This window comes from Thunnus albacares, chromosome 23 (assembly GCF_914725855.1).
Source record: "Thunnus albacares chromosome 23, fThuAlb1.1, whole genome shotgun sequence".
Taxonomy (NCBI): domain Eukaryota; kingdom Metazoa; phylum Chordata; class Actinopteri; order Scombriformes; family Scombridae; genus Thunnus; species Thunnus albacares.
In genome coordinates, this window is record NC_058128.1 from 10936757 (window position 1) to 10954495 (window position 17739).

The 17739-nt window shown below is 38.4% G+C and overlaps 1 protein-coding gene across 1 annotated transcript; it reads left to right on the forward strand.

Moving 5' to 3' along the window:
• Nucleotides 1-130: 130 nt before the first annotated feature.
• On the forward strand, nucleotides 131-17723 carry LOC122974796 (sodium- and chloride-dependent betaine transporter-like). Its single transcript, XM_044342750.1, has 16 exons — nucleotides 131-353; nucleotides 1522-1707; nucleotides 2085-2219; nucleotides 3251-3391; nucleotides 3599-3716; nucleotides 4865-4915; nucleotides 6548-6677; nucleotides 8202-8336; nucleotides 10455-10558; nucleotides 10642-10766; nucleotides 11259-11371; nucleotides 11825-11962; nucleotides 12362-12464; nucleotides 15132-15232; nucleotides 16595-16741; nucleotides 16890-17723. Exons 2-16 carry the CDS (start codon nucleotides 1533-1535, stop codon nucleotides 17055-17057), a joined length of 1884 nt encoding a protein of 627 aa, XP_044198685.1. The 5' UTR covers nucleotides 131-353; nucleotides 1522-1532; the 3' UTR covers nucleotides 17058-17723.
• The last annotated feature ends 16 nt before the right edge of the window (nucleotides 17724-17739 follow it).

Here is a 17739-nt window from a genome sequence, read left to right on the forward strand (position 1 = left end):
TTTTTTATACCTTATAAAATATGATGCATGTAGACCCTACATAATGCATATATGATAATAATAATAACAATAATAATCCAATAATAGTTAGATAATAACACTCTAATAGAGGACACTCATTTATAATTTGATTCTGAAGTCCATTTTGATCACAATAGGTTTGCAGTATTTTCTGTAGTATTGTAACGTTTGCTTAAATATCTGAATTTTTCCTTTGAATGTGCATGCGAGGGCGTCCATGTGGAGCTCGTATGCTATTCAGGACACACCCCGGTTTAGAATAAAGGCTTTTCTTCAAACTGCGCTTAGACAGTGAAGACATTTTATGGTCGGCGCCCTCTCCAAGCTCACGGGTGAGTTATACGCATTCAAAACTCTTTTTAGTAGCTAGAAAATGTTACTGCCTCATGATGTTTTGCAGTTCTCTTTTACTCTTAGGCTTGTATTTGCAACAAGTTAGTCGACTCTTTAAAAAAAAAAAAATAAAAAAAAAAAAATCCAGTTAAAGGCATTTATGAGTGGTGTGGGATATTCATTAGGATAAATGTAAGAACTATAAATGAAAGTTTTGTTGCACATCTGCAAAGGTTAGACTATGGAAGAGAGATGCTGCGGAGAACATGGTAGGTATCATGGCATCATTTTTATTTCACTAGTGTTAATTAAGATTCAAGGATTCAAGATCCGAGGACCTTTTTTGTCATCTCACCACACTTACGTAAGGGCTGTGATTTGTAGAAAGGGGGGTGGGGTTGAGACGTTTTTATTCATAAAGAGAAATCAGAACCACAGTTGGCCTATATAGACCATGAAGTATATTCTATTTCTTGCAGTAACATTTATAAAATAATTATGAACTTTAATAAAACAATTATAATTATTATTAATTATTACCACTGCATTTGCGGGAATATTTTAATCCATTTAAAAAATAATAATAACAATTCAACAAGTAGCGCGATATTTTCACTCTCAGGGATGTGATGTCAAGTTCACGCACTGTCCTTTCCTCATGCAGACACACAGAGGATGTGATCATATACAGAATTAAATAGAAAATAATCACAACATGCAATATCACAACGTGCTGTCATAATAAAAATAAACAGGCTACGCCGCCTACTTGTCAGACTAAGAAAACAGTCTGCTCTGATGACGGACTTCTGTCTTTTTATGCTTTCCTGTGAAGGGGTCATCCGCTGTGTGGGGCCCCTCTTTTACCCACATCTGCAAATCTCCGAACAGGGAAGGAGGCAACCCCTAGTCCATTTACTGCGTCATCACGTAGCCCCTGGTCCATTTATCGCGTCATTACGTAGCACCACTTAAAACTTTAGAATATTTAAAAAAAAAAAAAAAAAAAACTTTAACAGCGTTCATGGCCATGGATTGTGCAAAAGACATATAAATCTGGCTAAAGTTCTACAATGCAGAAATACAGAATAGACAGAGTGGAGTAGTGCATGAGGATCAAGTGATCCAGTAATTGACTAATTGACTAATTACGTGTGCATACAACAGATTGAGAGACCATGACTGAAGAAACAGCTGGAGGGGGCCCTGTTGGAGATTCGGGGCCAGATAAAGGGGCTCCAGCGAGGGGGAAATGGGCCAGTAAGACGGAGTTCTTACTCTCCATGGCTGGAGAAATCATTGGCCTTGGAAATGTTTGGCGTTTTCCTTATTTGTGCTTCAAGAATGGAGGAGGTGAGGGACTATTTGCTGGCTGAAACAGAGAATTTACAGCTGCTGAGGTTGAGTAAAACCATTTGCTCTTTAAGTGTTAGTTTTCATCTGTCATTACGTGTGCATGTTGGCAAGTGGTCAGATCATGAGAGGCTGAGAGATGGAGAGGGGACCCTAACATCTTACATTTTAATCTAAAAACATAGTTAAGAGGCATCTTTATTTATGATCATCTTCATGGCTGTCTGGATTTAATTAAAGAAGGTTTTCCAAAGAGTCCAGTTGTCATTACAGTCAGAAAACATGTCATAATATCCAATTTTAGCTTGATTTTCCTGGGAAAAATACCCCCAATCCCCAACCCCAAGAAAACAATTAACATGTGTCTATATTTTCAGGTATCTTCCTCGTCCCTTACTTTGTGTTCCTGTTCTTCTGTGGCGTTCCCATATTTTTCCTGGAGACGGCATTGGGCCAATACACCAGTGAGGGTGCAGTCACCGCCTGGAGGAAGATTTGCCCAATGTTGGAGGGTAAAAGCGCAGCTGAGAAAGATTTGTGTAGAATTACACAAGAATTAGTCAGCTGACATGCGGGAGATACTTGTTTGTCAATGTGGTTCTGTCATTATTACTGGAAAATATAAAATGATCACAATAACCTTTTCAGGTTCACAAAAGAAGTTTTCCTTGCTGTAATCATTCTTCCTGTTCATACTGGCTATTAAAAGATCCCCTTCAGATGTGCTTTCAATGTAAGTGACGGGTGTGGCTACACAGTGTGGCTACACAGTCATTTAGTGAAAAAATGCATTTAAACGTTTATCTGAAGCTTTTATGTGAGGTTTCATCAGTCTTGTGTGTTTCCTCAGACAGTGTTTCCTTGTTGAACTGCAGTGGAAGTATACTAACAAAAAGAGGGATTTTGGCACTAAGAAAAGTGTGACATTGAAAGATGCTTTATACTTGATTTGACTCATTTGGATGACTGAAGCTTTTTTGCACAGAAGGAAGCTTGTGGACTTTGCCCCCCCCCCCCCCCCCATCACCTATTGTACAGTAAGTGCATTATGCAGAGATTTTCAAAAGGCCAGTATGAACAGGATGAATGATTATGGCAATAAAAAAAACTATTCCAATGTTAATTTGGAAAGAAAGACTTGAATAATTGTGAACACATCCTTTAATATTCTAGATTGTAGGGGTTTTATGAGGAATGTTTAAGATCTGATACAACATTTCACTTTTACGACCTACGCTGGAGTTAAGGAGCATTCAGTCAGTCATGGGAAAGGCTTGTTTTCCTCATTATATAAATGTCTAACAGGCAAAGTTGCTCATACAATAGGGCATTAATGTAAAAAAAATAAGTAGAAGGGAGTATGTGTCCTGATTGTGGCCAGTGTTGCTGATTGATTATTGATATCAAACACTTCTGATGTTACACCAACATGCAATAAGAACAGAAATAAAACACATACTTACTTAAACTCAGTGTTGGAGACTGGGAACAGAAACTTTCATCAATCGAAAGCCACCGTGTGAACACTCACTGTTTCCTGCAGGGGTGGGGATTGCCTCTCTGGTGATTGTGATCTATCTGAACATCTACTACATTGTGGTGTTGGCCTGGGCTATCTTCTACCTGATCAACTCCTTCCAAAGCCCTCTGCCCTGGTCTACATGTGAGAACTGGTGGAACACTGGTAAGGAACCCTTTGGAATGAATCAAAGTTGGCTCATTTAAACACATCTGTATTTCATTAGCAGTATGCACACACTAAATCTTAGTTTCCCGTTGACCTCAGAGGAAATATGAGATGGAGATAAGATGAATTCTCCTCAACATTTTTTCACATTTTGAAGTGTATAACCTCAATCTCATCTTTATCTCTCTTTTCTTTACCTTGTAGAGTTATGTCATGGTCGTTTGAGCATTTTTGCTAACCCTAATATTTTTCACCCTGAGTCCAACTGGTCTTTCCTAAGCAACATCACCTCAGCTGAATACTTCTACAATGGCACTTACATGTAAGTTGCATCATTATTATCAAGATGTAGCACTTTGATAAAAAACCTTTTCCTTCTCTGGAGACCTGGAGACAGGCTTGCAATCGTCAAGTAATAGTAGCATGTAGCTCAATGTGAGAGTTAGTCCGTCTTCTTTTGCTCACCTGCAGCTCGTTCAAAATGCAGCAGCGAGACTTCTCAGTGGTACCAAGAACTCTCTTCACTGGTTACCAGTGAAATATAGAATTGATTTTAAGATTTTTTCATTTGTTTTTAAAGCTCTGCATTGATTGGCACCAGCCTACATCTCCAATCTCCTCAGATCCTGGTATCACTCACTCCTCAACATTTAATGCTGCCATAGGTGATTGAGCCTTTTCCATTGCTGCACCCAGACTGTGGAACAGTTTACCCCAACTATCGCCCTTTTAAAATCCTGGCTAAAGCACCACCTTACTTTACAATTGCATTTGAATCTCTCTAACAACTATGAAATTGTTTAAACTTACATACTATATGTATTTCTGTTTTAATTGTGTATTCATGTTCTGAATTTTGTCAACTCCCGTAGTTTTTAAACATGTTCATTTGTAACACATGTTGAATGCATAGTGGGACGATCACTACATGCTGATGCATGTCTTTCCGTGAGAAAACATTGTAAGAATGTTTGTAGTAAGAAATATGGGAATCATCTTGACTTCCATATGCAACAGCTCAGGGACACACCCATGCTTTTATGTGTTCATAGCAGGAGTTGCTTACATCTGTTTTTGCAGTAAAAGATAACACATTTTAATTGCTGCCTTGGGACAGTTTAGGGGTGAAAAGTACACCCCCTAAATCTAATTGACATATCAAGCTTTTAGTTTAATAGTGGCTGAAAAGAGGGCCATATTTTGGTGGCATATTAAATAATAATAATTTAAAAAATATTTATCACATCCCTTTAAATGTTATAGATTACATCATTTTTCTTGATAATATCAAGAGTCATCTGTGTGATACAGGAAATTAATGACCTGATAAATGTTTAGAGGCTACAAAAAACAAAGCTACAACAATAGCTGAGAATGGTGTAGAACTATTCTTTGATTGAGGTAGGATAACCAGAGTTGCTTTGCCTCTTTCAGCTTACTTTACCTGCCTGCATTGTTTTATATTTCCAGTAATGTGACGGACCCATTCTCGATCAGGTCACCAGAAGAGGAATTCTGGATGTGAGAAACACACACACACACACACACTTCTTAAAACATGAAAAAATGTCATGAAGAGTAACAGGAAATGGACAAAAGGACAGCAGGTAGAGCACATCTGAAGAAACTTCTTTATTCTTGGATTGTGCAGACAAAAACAAAAGCTGGCTGATCAAAACAGAATACAGGACCAGCAGAACAAACTGAACAAAGGATCCAACAAAGACTAAACCGAAACCCAGGGCTAAAATATAAACAGAATTAATGAGGCAATGGGGAACAGGTGACTGGACAGGGGAACAGACAGGGAGCCGATTGGCGGGGGGAAACACATGGAGCAGGGCAGGGCTAACGAGACTGATACAGGGCAGGTGTGTAGGGAAGAGCAGGCTGGGGAAAACGAAAGAACACAAAAGGGAATAGTTACTCTTGGCTGAGGACAAATCTCATATAACCTGTCTTCCAAAAATAATAACATCAATGATCTATCAGAGATGTCAGCCAGGACTTAGATTTCATTAGACACACCAAAACCAGAAGACAGAAAACTCAAACAGACTTAACCCATTAGTTATCCCAATATTAGATCTCAGTATATTTACTGAAAGTGAATAATAGAACAACATAAGAAATGACTCCGCACACTGACTAGCATAGCTTAACAAAATATACAAGAAAAGTAATACTCCTACCACCCAGTCCAGTCTTCACAAAACAGGGAGAAAAGGCCAAGGGCTCTGTTGGTACAGAGGAGAATAGCAACCAAAGGGACAAAGAGCCATATTGTAACTGAAAACTTAACAGGCTCAATAACCATAAAGAAGAACTGGAATTAAACAGACACACGGAGTGAACATAAGAACCCAAAAGAACAAAAACACAAAGAGTCCAAAAACCATGTCCATGACAAAAAAAAACAAAAACAAAAAAAACCCAGTAATGACATTAATATCTTACTCTCCAGTGTGTCTGTCTGTGGGTGGAACATTCCTCATAAATAGCTCTTAATGCTTCCAGGATACCAAGAGGCCATCTTTATTCTCAGGGTGTTGAGTGAGTATGATGTTAAGGTGAACCAGGGACACCCAAACATAGCAGAGAAAATGAGCCAGAAAGCCACATATGACCAATTACAGAACCTTATCTAAATTCGCAGCTTTACTCCCTAACTTTTAAACATTTCGTAACATGGCTGCTGCCCTTCACATGACAGATCTATCATGTGAACACATATTGAGAAATCACTGATATCAGATATTGAGAAATACAACTTCACTGCACTGGCTTCCCTCAATGAGAGCAATATGTGCTCTGCAGCTTTTATAATATAAACTAAAGCCATGCAAAATCAACTAAAAGACACTTTAACATCTGAATGTATGGCACCAATGTTTGTTCCTTTTCAATGTATTTGAATTTATTTCCACATGGGCATGTTAACAGAAAAGATGGCTTTCAAGGCATTCTTCTTATGCTGTTTAGTCATGACATATTTCCACCAGGCTTGGTTCATTTTCAGGTCAGGAAAGTTTTTGAAAAAGAAACAAAGCGTGTTTGTATGCACTCCACATCTACATATCTATCATTCTGTGTGTTATTTGCAGATGATGCATGTGTATATAAGTGTTTACATGACCCATTTCTTCCCCACAGTAACCGTGTGTTAAGAATGTCAGATGACATGTCACTGGGTAAGGTGCACTGGGACCTGGCTTTGTGTCTCCTGCTTGCCTGGATAATATGTTACTTCTGCATCTGGAAGGGAATTAAATCCACAGGCAAGGTAAGCACTCAGCGTGCATATACACTATAGTTCCTTCCCTGATATTAGATTGCAGCCACTTAATGCACAGTCCATATGTCAGCTGTCTTTAGCTTATTTACCTTTCTTTCCATCTACATTCACTCTTTTAGGATTTGCATAGATTAAATAAAGGGACATCAATAAGTGATGATTGCTTTTCATCTGGATTCATCAGTGCACATTAAGTTATAATCCTAAATCCGAATTTTCATTATATCAAATGTCATTTTGATGCTATCTATGGCCGGCATTTTTTCAGCAATAGCCTTTCAAGGTATTTGTATCTGTAATTGCCTTTTTAGTAGTTTTCATAGTAACTGGCTGAGTCTGCCTTTCCTGCTTGGGATTCAGATCACGTACTAGAAATAATGTGGAAAACAAAAACTGGTGCACGCATGCATTTGACAAATTACAGAGGAAACACAAGACAAATTCATTTTGAATTGTGCACTATCCAACTCACCTTTATCTCACTTTCCTCAACCTCCCACATTTTCAGTTACTGTCGTTTTAGCCTTTTTGCCAACCCCAATTTGTAAATTAATCCTCCACAGTTTGTTTGGGTGCACTGTAAACAAATGCAGGAGTTGCTCCTTTTTCTTTCTAACAGAGTAGCTGCTTAAGGTGTGTTTGCTGCCCCCAGTGATCAATACACGGGTCATTTTGAAAGGAACTCTGTATTATTTAAACATACTTGTAATTACCACCAGTAACCACAGGTGTCACTAAGTAAACCAGGACTGAAATCTGCAGCATTTTAACTTCAAAGCTGCTCTAATGAATATTTTTATATCAACAGTTGATGAAATTAATATGTACAATGCGTAAGGGGTTGCTAGTGGTGAAAAACCCACAGACAATTATCATCTGACTTTGAAGTTCCCTTCAGCTCTATGGAGCATTTTAGCATCTTTTAGCTCTTTGTTTGGTTTTAAGGTCCACAACTTTGTTTTGGTTCACTGTCATAGCTCTTATCAACATTTCTAACAGCAGGCAGCTGTTTTAGATTAAAAAAAACCCAAACAAACACTGTATGCTACTTGCTCAGCATGGAAAGGCACAAAGACAAAGTTAGCAACTAGCTGGTAAGCATGGTGAAGCACTTAGCAGCTAAAGAGCCAGATATTTCCCTCAGGAGTCAGTAGAGACCAAAACAGAGCTAAATGGAGAATGAATATTGCACTTACATTCTCCAGGTGGCAGGAGATACAACTCCAAATGAAAGCTAATGTTGCTCCATGTCTGCTGGATGTGAAAATAGGCAACTGTTTGCTAACTCTTTGCCAACCCTAACAACTGTGTAACGTGTTCATACAGTATATTGTTTTGTTTACTGCTTGTTGTGCTGACCCCAAGTCACCAAATAAAAACAAAACAAAAAACCCCCCAAACATTTAACGCAGTGTGTATAGTGTATATTACAAAAGACACATGGCAAGTGGTGTAAGGTGTTTGCATATGTACAAAACCATAACCTGCTTGCATGCATTTATGTGTTTGCAGGTAGTGTACTTCACTGCTACATTCCCCTACGTGATGTTGATCATCCTCTTCTTCCGAGGGATGACACTGCCAGGGGCTGTTGAGGGCGTGAAATATTACCTGCAGCCTGACTTTAGTAAGATCACTGATCCAGGCGTAAGTACACACACATAATCAACTGTTTTTGTAACAATGTTTGGTGTTTGAAATACCATTGTACTGTCTAGAACTCCTGCTTTCCAGTACACTAATCAATATGTGGCTCTTAAGTAAAGACATGCAGAATGAGTTAGTGCTCTGTCTTTTTCACTCACTTTATTTCCCAACACTTCTCTCTCTGTTAGATTCCTTTGTTTTCTAGCAGGATGAAAACAGTGTCCTGTTACTCTCACCCACCCCCCAACCCCCACCTCTCCTTTTCTCTGCCTTAACTCCACACTTCCGGTCCCAAGACAGAGTCTTAACAAGATAAGCAAACCAAGATCCTTTTCAGCAAAAAAAGTTTGTCAAAGAAAGCTTCTCCCTTGAGTATACAGTAACATCATCACACAGAAGTAAAAACAGCACTCTCTATGGGGAATTTCTAACACATTTTGAAGGTATATTTTCCTATAAAAAGTCAAAATAACTCTACTGTCACTGCAAATTGATTATCTAATCTAAACATTAGCACACTGTATTACAGTCTTACAGCAGACCTGTTATTCAATAGTATAATGATTTCATTTCTTAACTAAAAAACAGAGGGTGAAGTCTTGGCTCGGTTGCATGCTCTTGCACAATGACTGCATCTGTTGCAGCTGGCAAAAAGGGGTCTTTCTCTTCCCCTTCTCCTGCTTCTGTCTCTTCTGTCTTCCTCTTGACAGTTCACAGCATGACTCAGCTTCAGGGGTCAAATGTTATCGCTGGAGGGTTAAGCTTCGGAACTTGTCTTGGGGTGCAGGGGTGTCTCTTTCTGTTCCTATGCGTGCATGTTTGTATGAACATTTCTGGGAGTGGTGTTTCTGCGTGGTAAAAAAAATCCAAATTTATCAGGGCTGATGTTGATGTTGCACATAGATAAAAAAGGAGACCCTTGGTATTTGCTTTGGCAGTTGTTTCTCCCACTATTTCTTGTACAGTCTTTGTCTGTTTGACTGGATTCCTGTCTGTCTCAATTGGATGCACTTGGGTTTTCACCTCTTTGCTAGCCTATATAGTATACTCACCGCCACACACTGAATGAGAGATAATATGCTTGTGTTCAGTCATGCCACTCAGAGTTAGAAGACCAAATATTTGTGCCACTCTAAGAAACTGATAAACATGTGTCATATCTTTTGCAAAACAGCTACACATGCCGTGCTGAACCATCGTGAGAATCTTGCTATGTAATCATGGAAAAAACAAAACCTGTGAGAATATTATGTGTAGTAATGTTAAAAGCAGGTGAAAGCAGTTATGAGAGTAGGGTTATGCAATGCCAGATGCTCTTAATAACAAATCTGAAAACAGATCTGTTTCTTATGAGCCTTGCCGAGCATGCATGTGTCTGTTTTTACTTAATCCACAGAGGAAATAGTAACTAAGCCCTGGCATGTATCTGGGGTCTGTTTAATGCATGACTGTGTCCCCTTTTGTCTATGTGTCTGTGCGTGGGAGAATCTGCATGCAGAACGCTCAAGAGGAATTCCTATAAAATACATGCTTCTAAAAGGACACAACAGCTCCCTCTTTGTCCAGTGTCAAATGTGAAGATGCTTTGCTATAGACTAGGCTTACAATTCTGACCCGAGGCTGGGAATAAGTCAGACCCAGCATGGGGCCAGAGTAGGGGTCTGTATATTGCTTTGGAGCCTTGCCAACTCTATCTTTTAGTGGGCAAGACTCTAAGCACTGTGGTGTCTCTAATGCTAACCAGATGCTGTCAGGAAAAGGGTCCGCAGACAGACATTCATGTAAACAAAACTGCCCATGTCCACAAACTTGAATGCACGCAAATGCAAACGCACGTGTGGTGTGCACTCATTCATTCACATAGTTGTGAACACAGTGACACAAAATAAAATAATAGGAAGATGCACATACCTTATGCCTGTATTATGTACATGAGAACAGACATTTGTATCATTATTGATGCTGACATAAAGCAAAGCTGTTTGTAATTGTACAGTTCTGGTTTATAGTTTGGACCAGATTCTTTTTTATTGTTCTGTAAAGGGATGATGAGAAGCATATAATCTGGGTTATTTCAACAATATGAAACTTAAAAAGTCTCTTTTTTACCTGTTCTAGATATGGCTTGATGCAGGGACACAGGTGTTCTTCTCCTACGCCGTGTGTCAGGGAGTACTGACCGCTCTGGGAAGCTACAACAAATACAACAACAACTGCTACAGGTCAGTGTTGCTCTCAGCGCATCATCACGTTTACAGATTTGTGCTCTTTCATCGAGCCATCTTGTCTTCTTGTTATGTTTCAGGGACTGCTTGGCACTGTGCTGTCTGAACAGCGCCACCAGTATCTTTGCTGGCTTTGTTGTGTTCTCAGTACTGGGATTCATGGCTTATGACCAGGGTGTATCGATACATGAAGTCATTGCAAGTGGTGAGTTAATTCCCCACTTTTCACCCTCCTTTATTTGACTGTTTTCACTATCAGTGTCATGTGATAAATGTAGGCAACGAAACTGTAGGTGTTGAAAATGTTGACAACAACCAACAGTGTCCACAAGATGGCATCTTATGTCCAGATACAGTTCAAAGATTTTCCTTTGAAAGTAGTTCATCATCATTTGGGCCAGTGACATTCCTAAAGGTATACAAGAATGCAATGAATACTGTCTTTCACAATTTTTTATTTCATTTTTTTTTTACATTTTTTTACTGTTAATGTTTTTTAGGATTTAAAGTAATTTTCGATTGTTTGTTCTACTTTTCTTCTTGACCTTGTTTGTTCTTTTTAAGCTTTAAAAAACATGTTGGGCCAAATCTCTGCATGAAAAATGCCACACAAATACAGTTATTGAACTCAGTTGTGTTGTGGTCTTCAAAATTTCCAGATCATGGGTCGATAGATGTATTCATATGCTTTCAACAGGTCCTGGTTTGGCGTTCATAGCCTATCCTAAGGCCCTGTCATTACTGCCTGGCTCCACATTTTGGGCTGTGCTCTTCTTCCTCATGATCCTCCTCCTGGGCCTGGACAGTCAGGTATGTAATGGATAATATACAGTAGAGCTGAACAATTAGTCGATGAAATGATTAGTTGATCGACAAATTAATCGCCAACCATTTTGATCACGGATTAATTGTTTTAAGTCATTACATTTGAGAAAAAAATACTAAAATTCTCTGGTTCCACCTCCTTGAATGTGAATATTTTCTGGTTTCTTTAATCTTCTGTGATTGTAACTGAATATCTTCGGGTTGTGGACTTCTTGGTCGGGACAAAACAAAACATTTTAGGTTGCATCTCAGGCTTTGGGAAACAGTGATTGACATTTTTCACCATTTTCATATTTTATAGATGTCAGAGAAACAAATTTAAATAGATAAAGAAAATAACAGTCAGTCATGTCAGTTAGTTGCAGACCTAATATCCAGTATATCAGCATCATATGCTCTTTACAAATAAGCTAATCCGTTTTGGTTCTTTCCTCACAGTTTGTGTGTGTGGAGAGCCTGGCCACAGCCATCACAGACCTGTTCCCACGTCAACTCAGGAAGCCTGGCAGAAGAGAGATACTGGTCCTGGTCATCGCTGCTGTCTGCTTCCTACTGGGGCTGCCACTTGTCTCCGAGGTAAGCAGCAGGGAAGGTACAAGGACGGCAGATGGGAAAGGGTGACAGTGAAAGAAAAGCTAATCACATAACTCTTGTTTACTCTTAATTTGGGTGGTGCAGGGATCTAATAGCCAAATAACAACAAATACATGTAGATATACAATACTATGAATAGACTGAATATCTATTAGATGCAGCAGATTGGTGCTCTAACCCTTCTGAAGCCTAATCATAAATCATAAACCCAAGCCTAGCCTGACTCTCTTGAAATTCTAGTCTAATTTTGCTGTAAGATCAGCATGATACTGATAAATAATACACTAAATATAAATATGCATGTAATAAAATGCATGTATAAAAACACAAATAGTCTTTCATCTTTCTGCCTGCCATGACTTTTTTCTGCTCATGTTTCAGGGAGGGATAGTCCTCTTTCAGCTAGTTGACAGCTACGGTGCCAGTGGAATCTCTCTCCTGTTCATTGCCTGCTTTGAGACCATCGGCATTGCCTGGGTGTATGGTTAGTCATGGACTGGCTGTTATCACTGCACTACATGATGCACACCAACTTGTCAACACTATAGTGATTTACTTACTTCAATTCACAGTAGCTACCAAACAGAACTTCACTTTATTTCCCTGGCTTATGCTATTCCGGCAGCAGCATTTGTTTCATCAGTGTAATCACTTATCATTGTAATCTTATCTGTTTAGAAACCAGCTTTAGATTAAAAAAAAAACTTTGACAGTTATATTATTTTTATCCTGCATAACTTTAAATTGGCTCTACAATACAAAAGAACACTTTGATGAAATTAAAGGGAAAAGAGGATTCTGTGTTTACTTATGTTTTAGAATATTTTATTGTTAGTTATCTTAACATTACATCTCTCTCACATTATTCTGGATATGCACCACATATACAGTAGGTACACTCCCCTAAGGGTATAGAGTATCTGTGATATTGCTTATTTAGTTATTGGTTGCTATGTTTCAAGTAGTATTTCTGGTTTTGCCTACTGTACTGTACATTCTGTACTCCAAGCACAGAGAAGTCAAGATTTGAGGCGTTCTGCTCTGTGTTTCATCACCACAATTTAATCAGTCTCATCTGGGGATGGCATTCGGTCAAAGAAACAAACTGTCCTTCTCTCAGTTGTGGTTTGTGGCATTTATCAAGACCAGAGGGACAAGTGCCCCACCTACTGGTTCTATCTGTCCATTTCCTCTACCATAAATGTTAACCTTTTCATATCCCAGTATTCATCTGCTATCACTTTGGATAAACTGTTTCAGCTTTCACCACTTCCTACACCTTCATCATCAGAAGTATATGTGACTAAATTACAGCATGTGGGTTGAATGTTCCTTTGTTCTCATATTTGTCTTTATAAGTAATCTCTTATCTCTCAGGGCATCTGTACTGTATTGATACTCTTCTCAAAACAAAACATTTTCTTTCATGAAGATGAAGCAATCTTTGCCTGCTACTGGAGATATAACAGCATATTCCTTGGAAGTGCACTCACAAACACCCTGACCGTTCACAGTATATATTCAATTACAGTGACGGGACTCTGAGAATTGCATTTCCAGATGCACTTGCTCTATAGAAGTAGGGTTCAGCCACACATTCCCCCACTGCAAAGTGATGCAGAGCGAGATATTGATCAGTCTCTGCAGCTGCTTCCTCTTCCCAGTTTGAGTTGTTTAGCCATTCGTTCGGCCTTCAGAGTGAGTCTGTGTTATGTGTGGCGATGCATCCTCACCCACATCGAAATGAGGCCACTCACTTTCCTTCTTCGCATAGTTAGTTTCAGGGTTGATTACTGTATCATTTATGAGGCTGCGTCTGCTTTTCTAAATAGGTTCGACAACTTATTCTGCTATGATGCATTTGCAAAAATCAATCTGTGGATGTTGCTCCCTCAAGCAGGTCATGTACTTATCTCCTGGCCTGCGTTTTAATGTCTCTCCTTCTTTCTATAGTTATTGTCTTCTCTTCCTTGCTTCGGCTGCTCAAGGTGAGCAGCCTCATCTCCTGTTTCACTCCTCCTCATCCCTCCTCATTTAAACTCACATTATCTTCCCCCTCCTGGCATTTATTCACCATCCCTCCTAATTTTAACTGAGAGATTAAAACGGAGTTTTATTTCCCCTGATACCTGCTTCTCGTTGGTTTGGAGGTTCCTCCTCAACAAACACCACCTCCACATTAACAATTTGGTTATTTTCCATTGTTTGAAACACAAACATCACATGTTTCCAACAAGAAATCAGATTAGTATGTCACAGGAGCAATTGCTGCTTGTCTGACATACGAGAATGTCATTAGTTATGTTTAGATAATATGGTACATAAATGAAACCAAAACAGTATCCTAGATTATGGTACCCATGTTGTGTTAATAAATTATTATTATTTTAGTATTTTTTAGACCATTTACACACACAAAACTAAACCAATTTTTCCTGTTTCACAGAGCTTTAAAATCTTTTTGGGTTGAAGCATTATTAGATCCACAAAGTTATGTCCATACGTAAGTCAAGAAAAGAATAATCACAAGTTAAAGGCAACCTGTGCAGTTTTTGACCAGTAGGAGCGCTATGGAGCAATATTTTTACAAGAGGGTTTTGTTTGTACTGCAGCAAATGGATGTAAACATTGCACAACTTAAAACTTTGGCTTTGCTAGTGCTTTATGAGAAAGGAAATACATTTAACACATTTGTTACACCTCAAGGATACATACAATGCATTTAGGTGAGAAACACTGAATGTAAACATAACATTTGTTTGTTTGAAAATTCCACAGGGCACATTATATTATATATATAATATAGTGAATATACAGTAGTGTTAAACAAAGTGTCATTCTAAAATGTTTATTTTGAGATTATGTTTTATATGTGACATTGATAAGAAGGTTGGGTTTTAACAGGGTAAACAAACATCTAATCACAGGTTAGTTTAGGGAGAAAAAAACCCACTGTCCTCTGTAAGGATTTATCATATCACTACTTAATCAAAATCTGTATTTCAACACCACTAGATATCAGAAAATGAAGGCTTCACCATTTCAGTGTGTTTTCATTTAAGGGCCCCATTTGTTTGAGAGTGTTCCCTGTAAAAACAAAACAATTCTGTTCCCTTTGATTGACTAACGTCTCCTGTCCATGACTTTGCAGGAGCGGACCGTTTCTATTACAACATTGAGGACATGATAGGGTACCTGCCATTCCCTGTGCTCAAGTACTGCTGGTTGTTTATCACGCCGACCATCTGTTGGGTGAGCTTCTCACACTTGGATCACATCTCTCTTACTACTCATCTACTTTGTGTGTCTTTCCTGTATTCTCCTTTCTTTCACACTATTCATTATTTTCTTTATATTCGTTTTGAACACAGATCCTATGCTGCCTTTCATCACCCCTCGTTTTTTCTTCCTCGTGTTTCCACCTCGCCTGGCCTTTCATCTTTGCTGAGTGTTTCAGATAGTTCATTTTGCCACATCAGTAATTATGCATGAGCTCACATATAAGAGGAGGGAAGCTGCCTGCTTACCTGAATTGAAATGTGGACTCATCTGTTTTTAAACACACTTCACTGCAGACATGATCAGTACAAGAGCAGAAACAGTAGACACACTTATTCCGACCTGGAGTCAATTAAACCAGTTAAAGGTGCATACTGATGTTTTTGCATGTTTAAGAATGAATGTTTTTACCTTCCAGACAACCACTGGATTATGTTGACATGGTCAGAGTTGTGTATTACTGTGTGGTAATAGTTGAAACTGTGGATAGTTTTGAAACTTTGTGTTAAAAATATTTAGGACATTACGCTACACTAGTCATTTTTTTTTTTTTTTTTACCAACAATGGAAAAATGTGTAATGTGAAATGGGTTGCTCAAAGTGACCAACCCACAGAGAATTATCATCCAACTCTTTAGTTCCTCTCAGCTCTACAGAGCATTTTAGTGACTTCAGCTCAATGTTTTGGATATACTGCCAGAAACTTGACTGTTTTGGTCTCAATCATCTCTCATCAACCTTGTTTCTAGCTCTGATTAACTGTACACTACCTGCCCAGCACCAAACTGCTGACAACCAGTGTTAGCAACTAGCTAAACACAAAGAGCTACAAGATAATATGATAACAGATAATATGTCGGTCTTGTGTTTACAGGTTGTTGTGCTGCCCCCAAGTGGTCAAAAAAAACAAAAGCAACAACAAAACAAAACAAAATCCTGTCAGTTTTACATGAGTCCATTCTTGCTGTCTTCTTCTTCTCACTGTTTGTTTACTGAGTTTATTTTTCTTACAACGTATCCTGGGAACTCATTGCTTTTTAGCAATTAAAGACATGCAGAAACGCTGGTACTGTCCTTAAATTTTTTCGACCAGTGAAGTTTGAAAAAGTTGGGGATTCCCTCCAGTATTATGTGTGCCTAGTTATCTGGTTAAAAATATTTAGTTTGTCATTTTTTCCATTCAATTAAAGTGTGACTTGTCACAGATATTTTGATTTTATTCACCTAAAGATAGCTTTGATTCCTCTTCTTTCTATTTGTCGCACCACAGAGCGCGCCACTATCTAAAGCTACCACTACTAAAGCTCTCTAACTTGTCCATTTCCTGTCCCCTAGCTCACTATGCAGTATGACCTATCAAAGGGAGGCCATTTTGTGGTGTATGATTTTGTACCCGGTTTCTGGGCTACCATATTGGGCAGTCTACTCATCATTACTCCACTGATATTCATCCCAATTTTCATGTTGGTCCCACTGTGTAGGGTGAGTGAATTCACAAGTTGCATTTGGTCAATTTCAAATATAAATGAATAAGATAAAGCTCAATCATAATCTTTTTCCTCAACACTTACTACGATGCTGTGATGTTTGCATAACTGAGTTTTAATTGCATTTCCTTCCTAACAATCAGAATCCCAAAAACATGACTACACCATCCAGCGACCTGCGTCAGGCTCGGGCACACAAGCCAGTGCTCACACTGTGTAGCAAGGTTATCTTCAAGGCTCAGGGGCAGCCAAACAACAGCGTGGACAAAAGAAACGAGAAGATGATGATAGAGGAACCCATTGGTGTTTGATGGTAATTGATGACATTTATAGACCTGCAGCAAATTATGCTGTTTAAACCATTAGCATCATTGCATTATACAACAAAAACACACATTTTTTAATCATATGCAAAGATTTATAAATGTTTACACATTTCATGAGTATTCAGGGAGATCATTTTAGGGATGTTTTCTTTTGACCCCTTTACTTTATTACTTTTTAAAATAATGAATAATAATGAAAAAGTCCCATAAAATGTACAAACTCATACTTACCTATAATCCTGTATACTGTAGTTGGCCTCTGACATTAACAGGGCCATGCATCTGGCTCATTTGACTTATTACCATGTTTTACCTGCAATTTTAAATTATATTAGCTGTTCTTCATCAAATGTATAATTGCAGACAAAACTGTCATCCAATTAAGTTAAATTTAATGAATGCAAAATTTGAATAAGGGTTGATTAATTCTGTTAATGTACTGTTATGATGCTGTGATAGTCAATAGTTTGTACTCTGCACAATTTACTTTGAGAATTTTGTGTTTATTAATGTTATATCTCCATTTTAGTCAACCAAAATTTGTTTCAGAATGTGCCCATGGTCTTTAGTGTCATCATATATTATGTATTGCACATATTCCCTTGTTTAAACAATGGTGATGAATCTCATTAAAAGTATCAGTGTATTAAATGTCCTGGTGCAGTGT

Coding starts and splice junctions, on each gene's coding strand:
- LOC122974796 (XM_044342750.1), top strand. CDS start 1,533: ATGACTGAAGAAACAGCTGGAGGGGGCCCTGTTGGAGATTCGGGGCCA. Junction 8,337..10,454: donor GTAAGATCACTGATCCAGGC/GTAAGTACACAC, acceptor TACCTGTTCTAG/ATATGGCTTGATGCAGGGAC. Junction 12,465..15,131: donor CGGCATTGCCTGGGTGTATG/GTTAGTCATGGA, acceptor ATGACTTTGCAG/GAGCGGACCGTTTCTATTAC.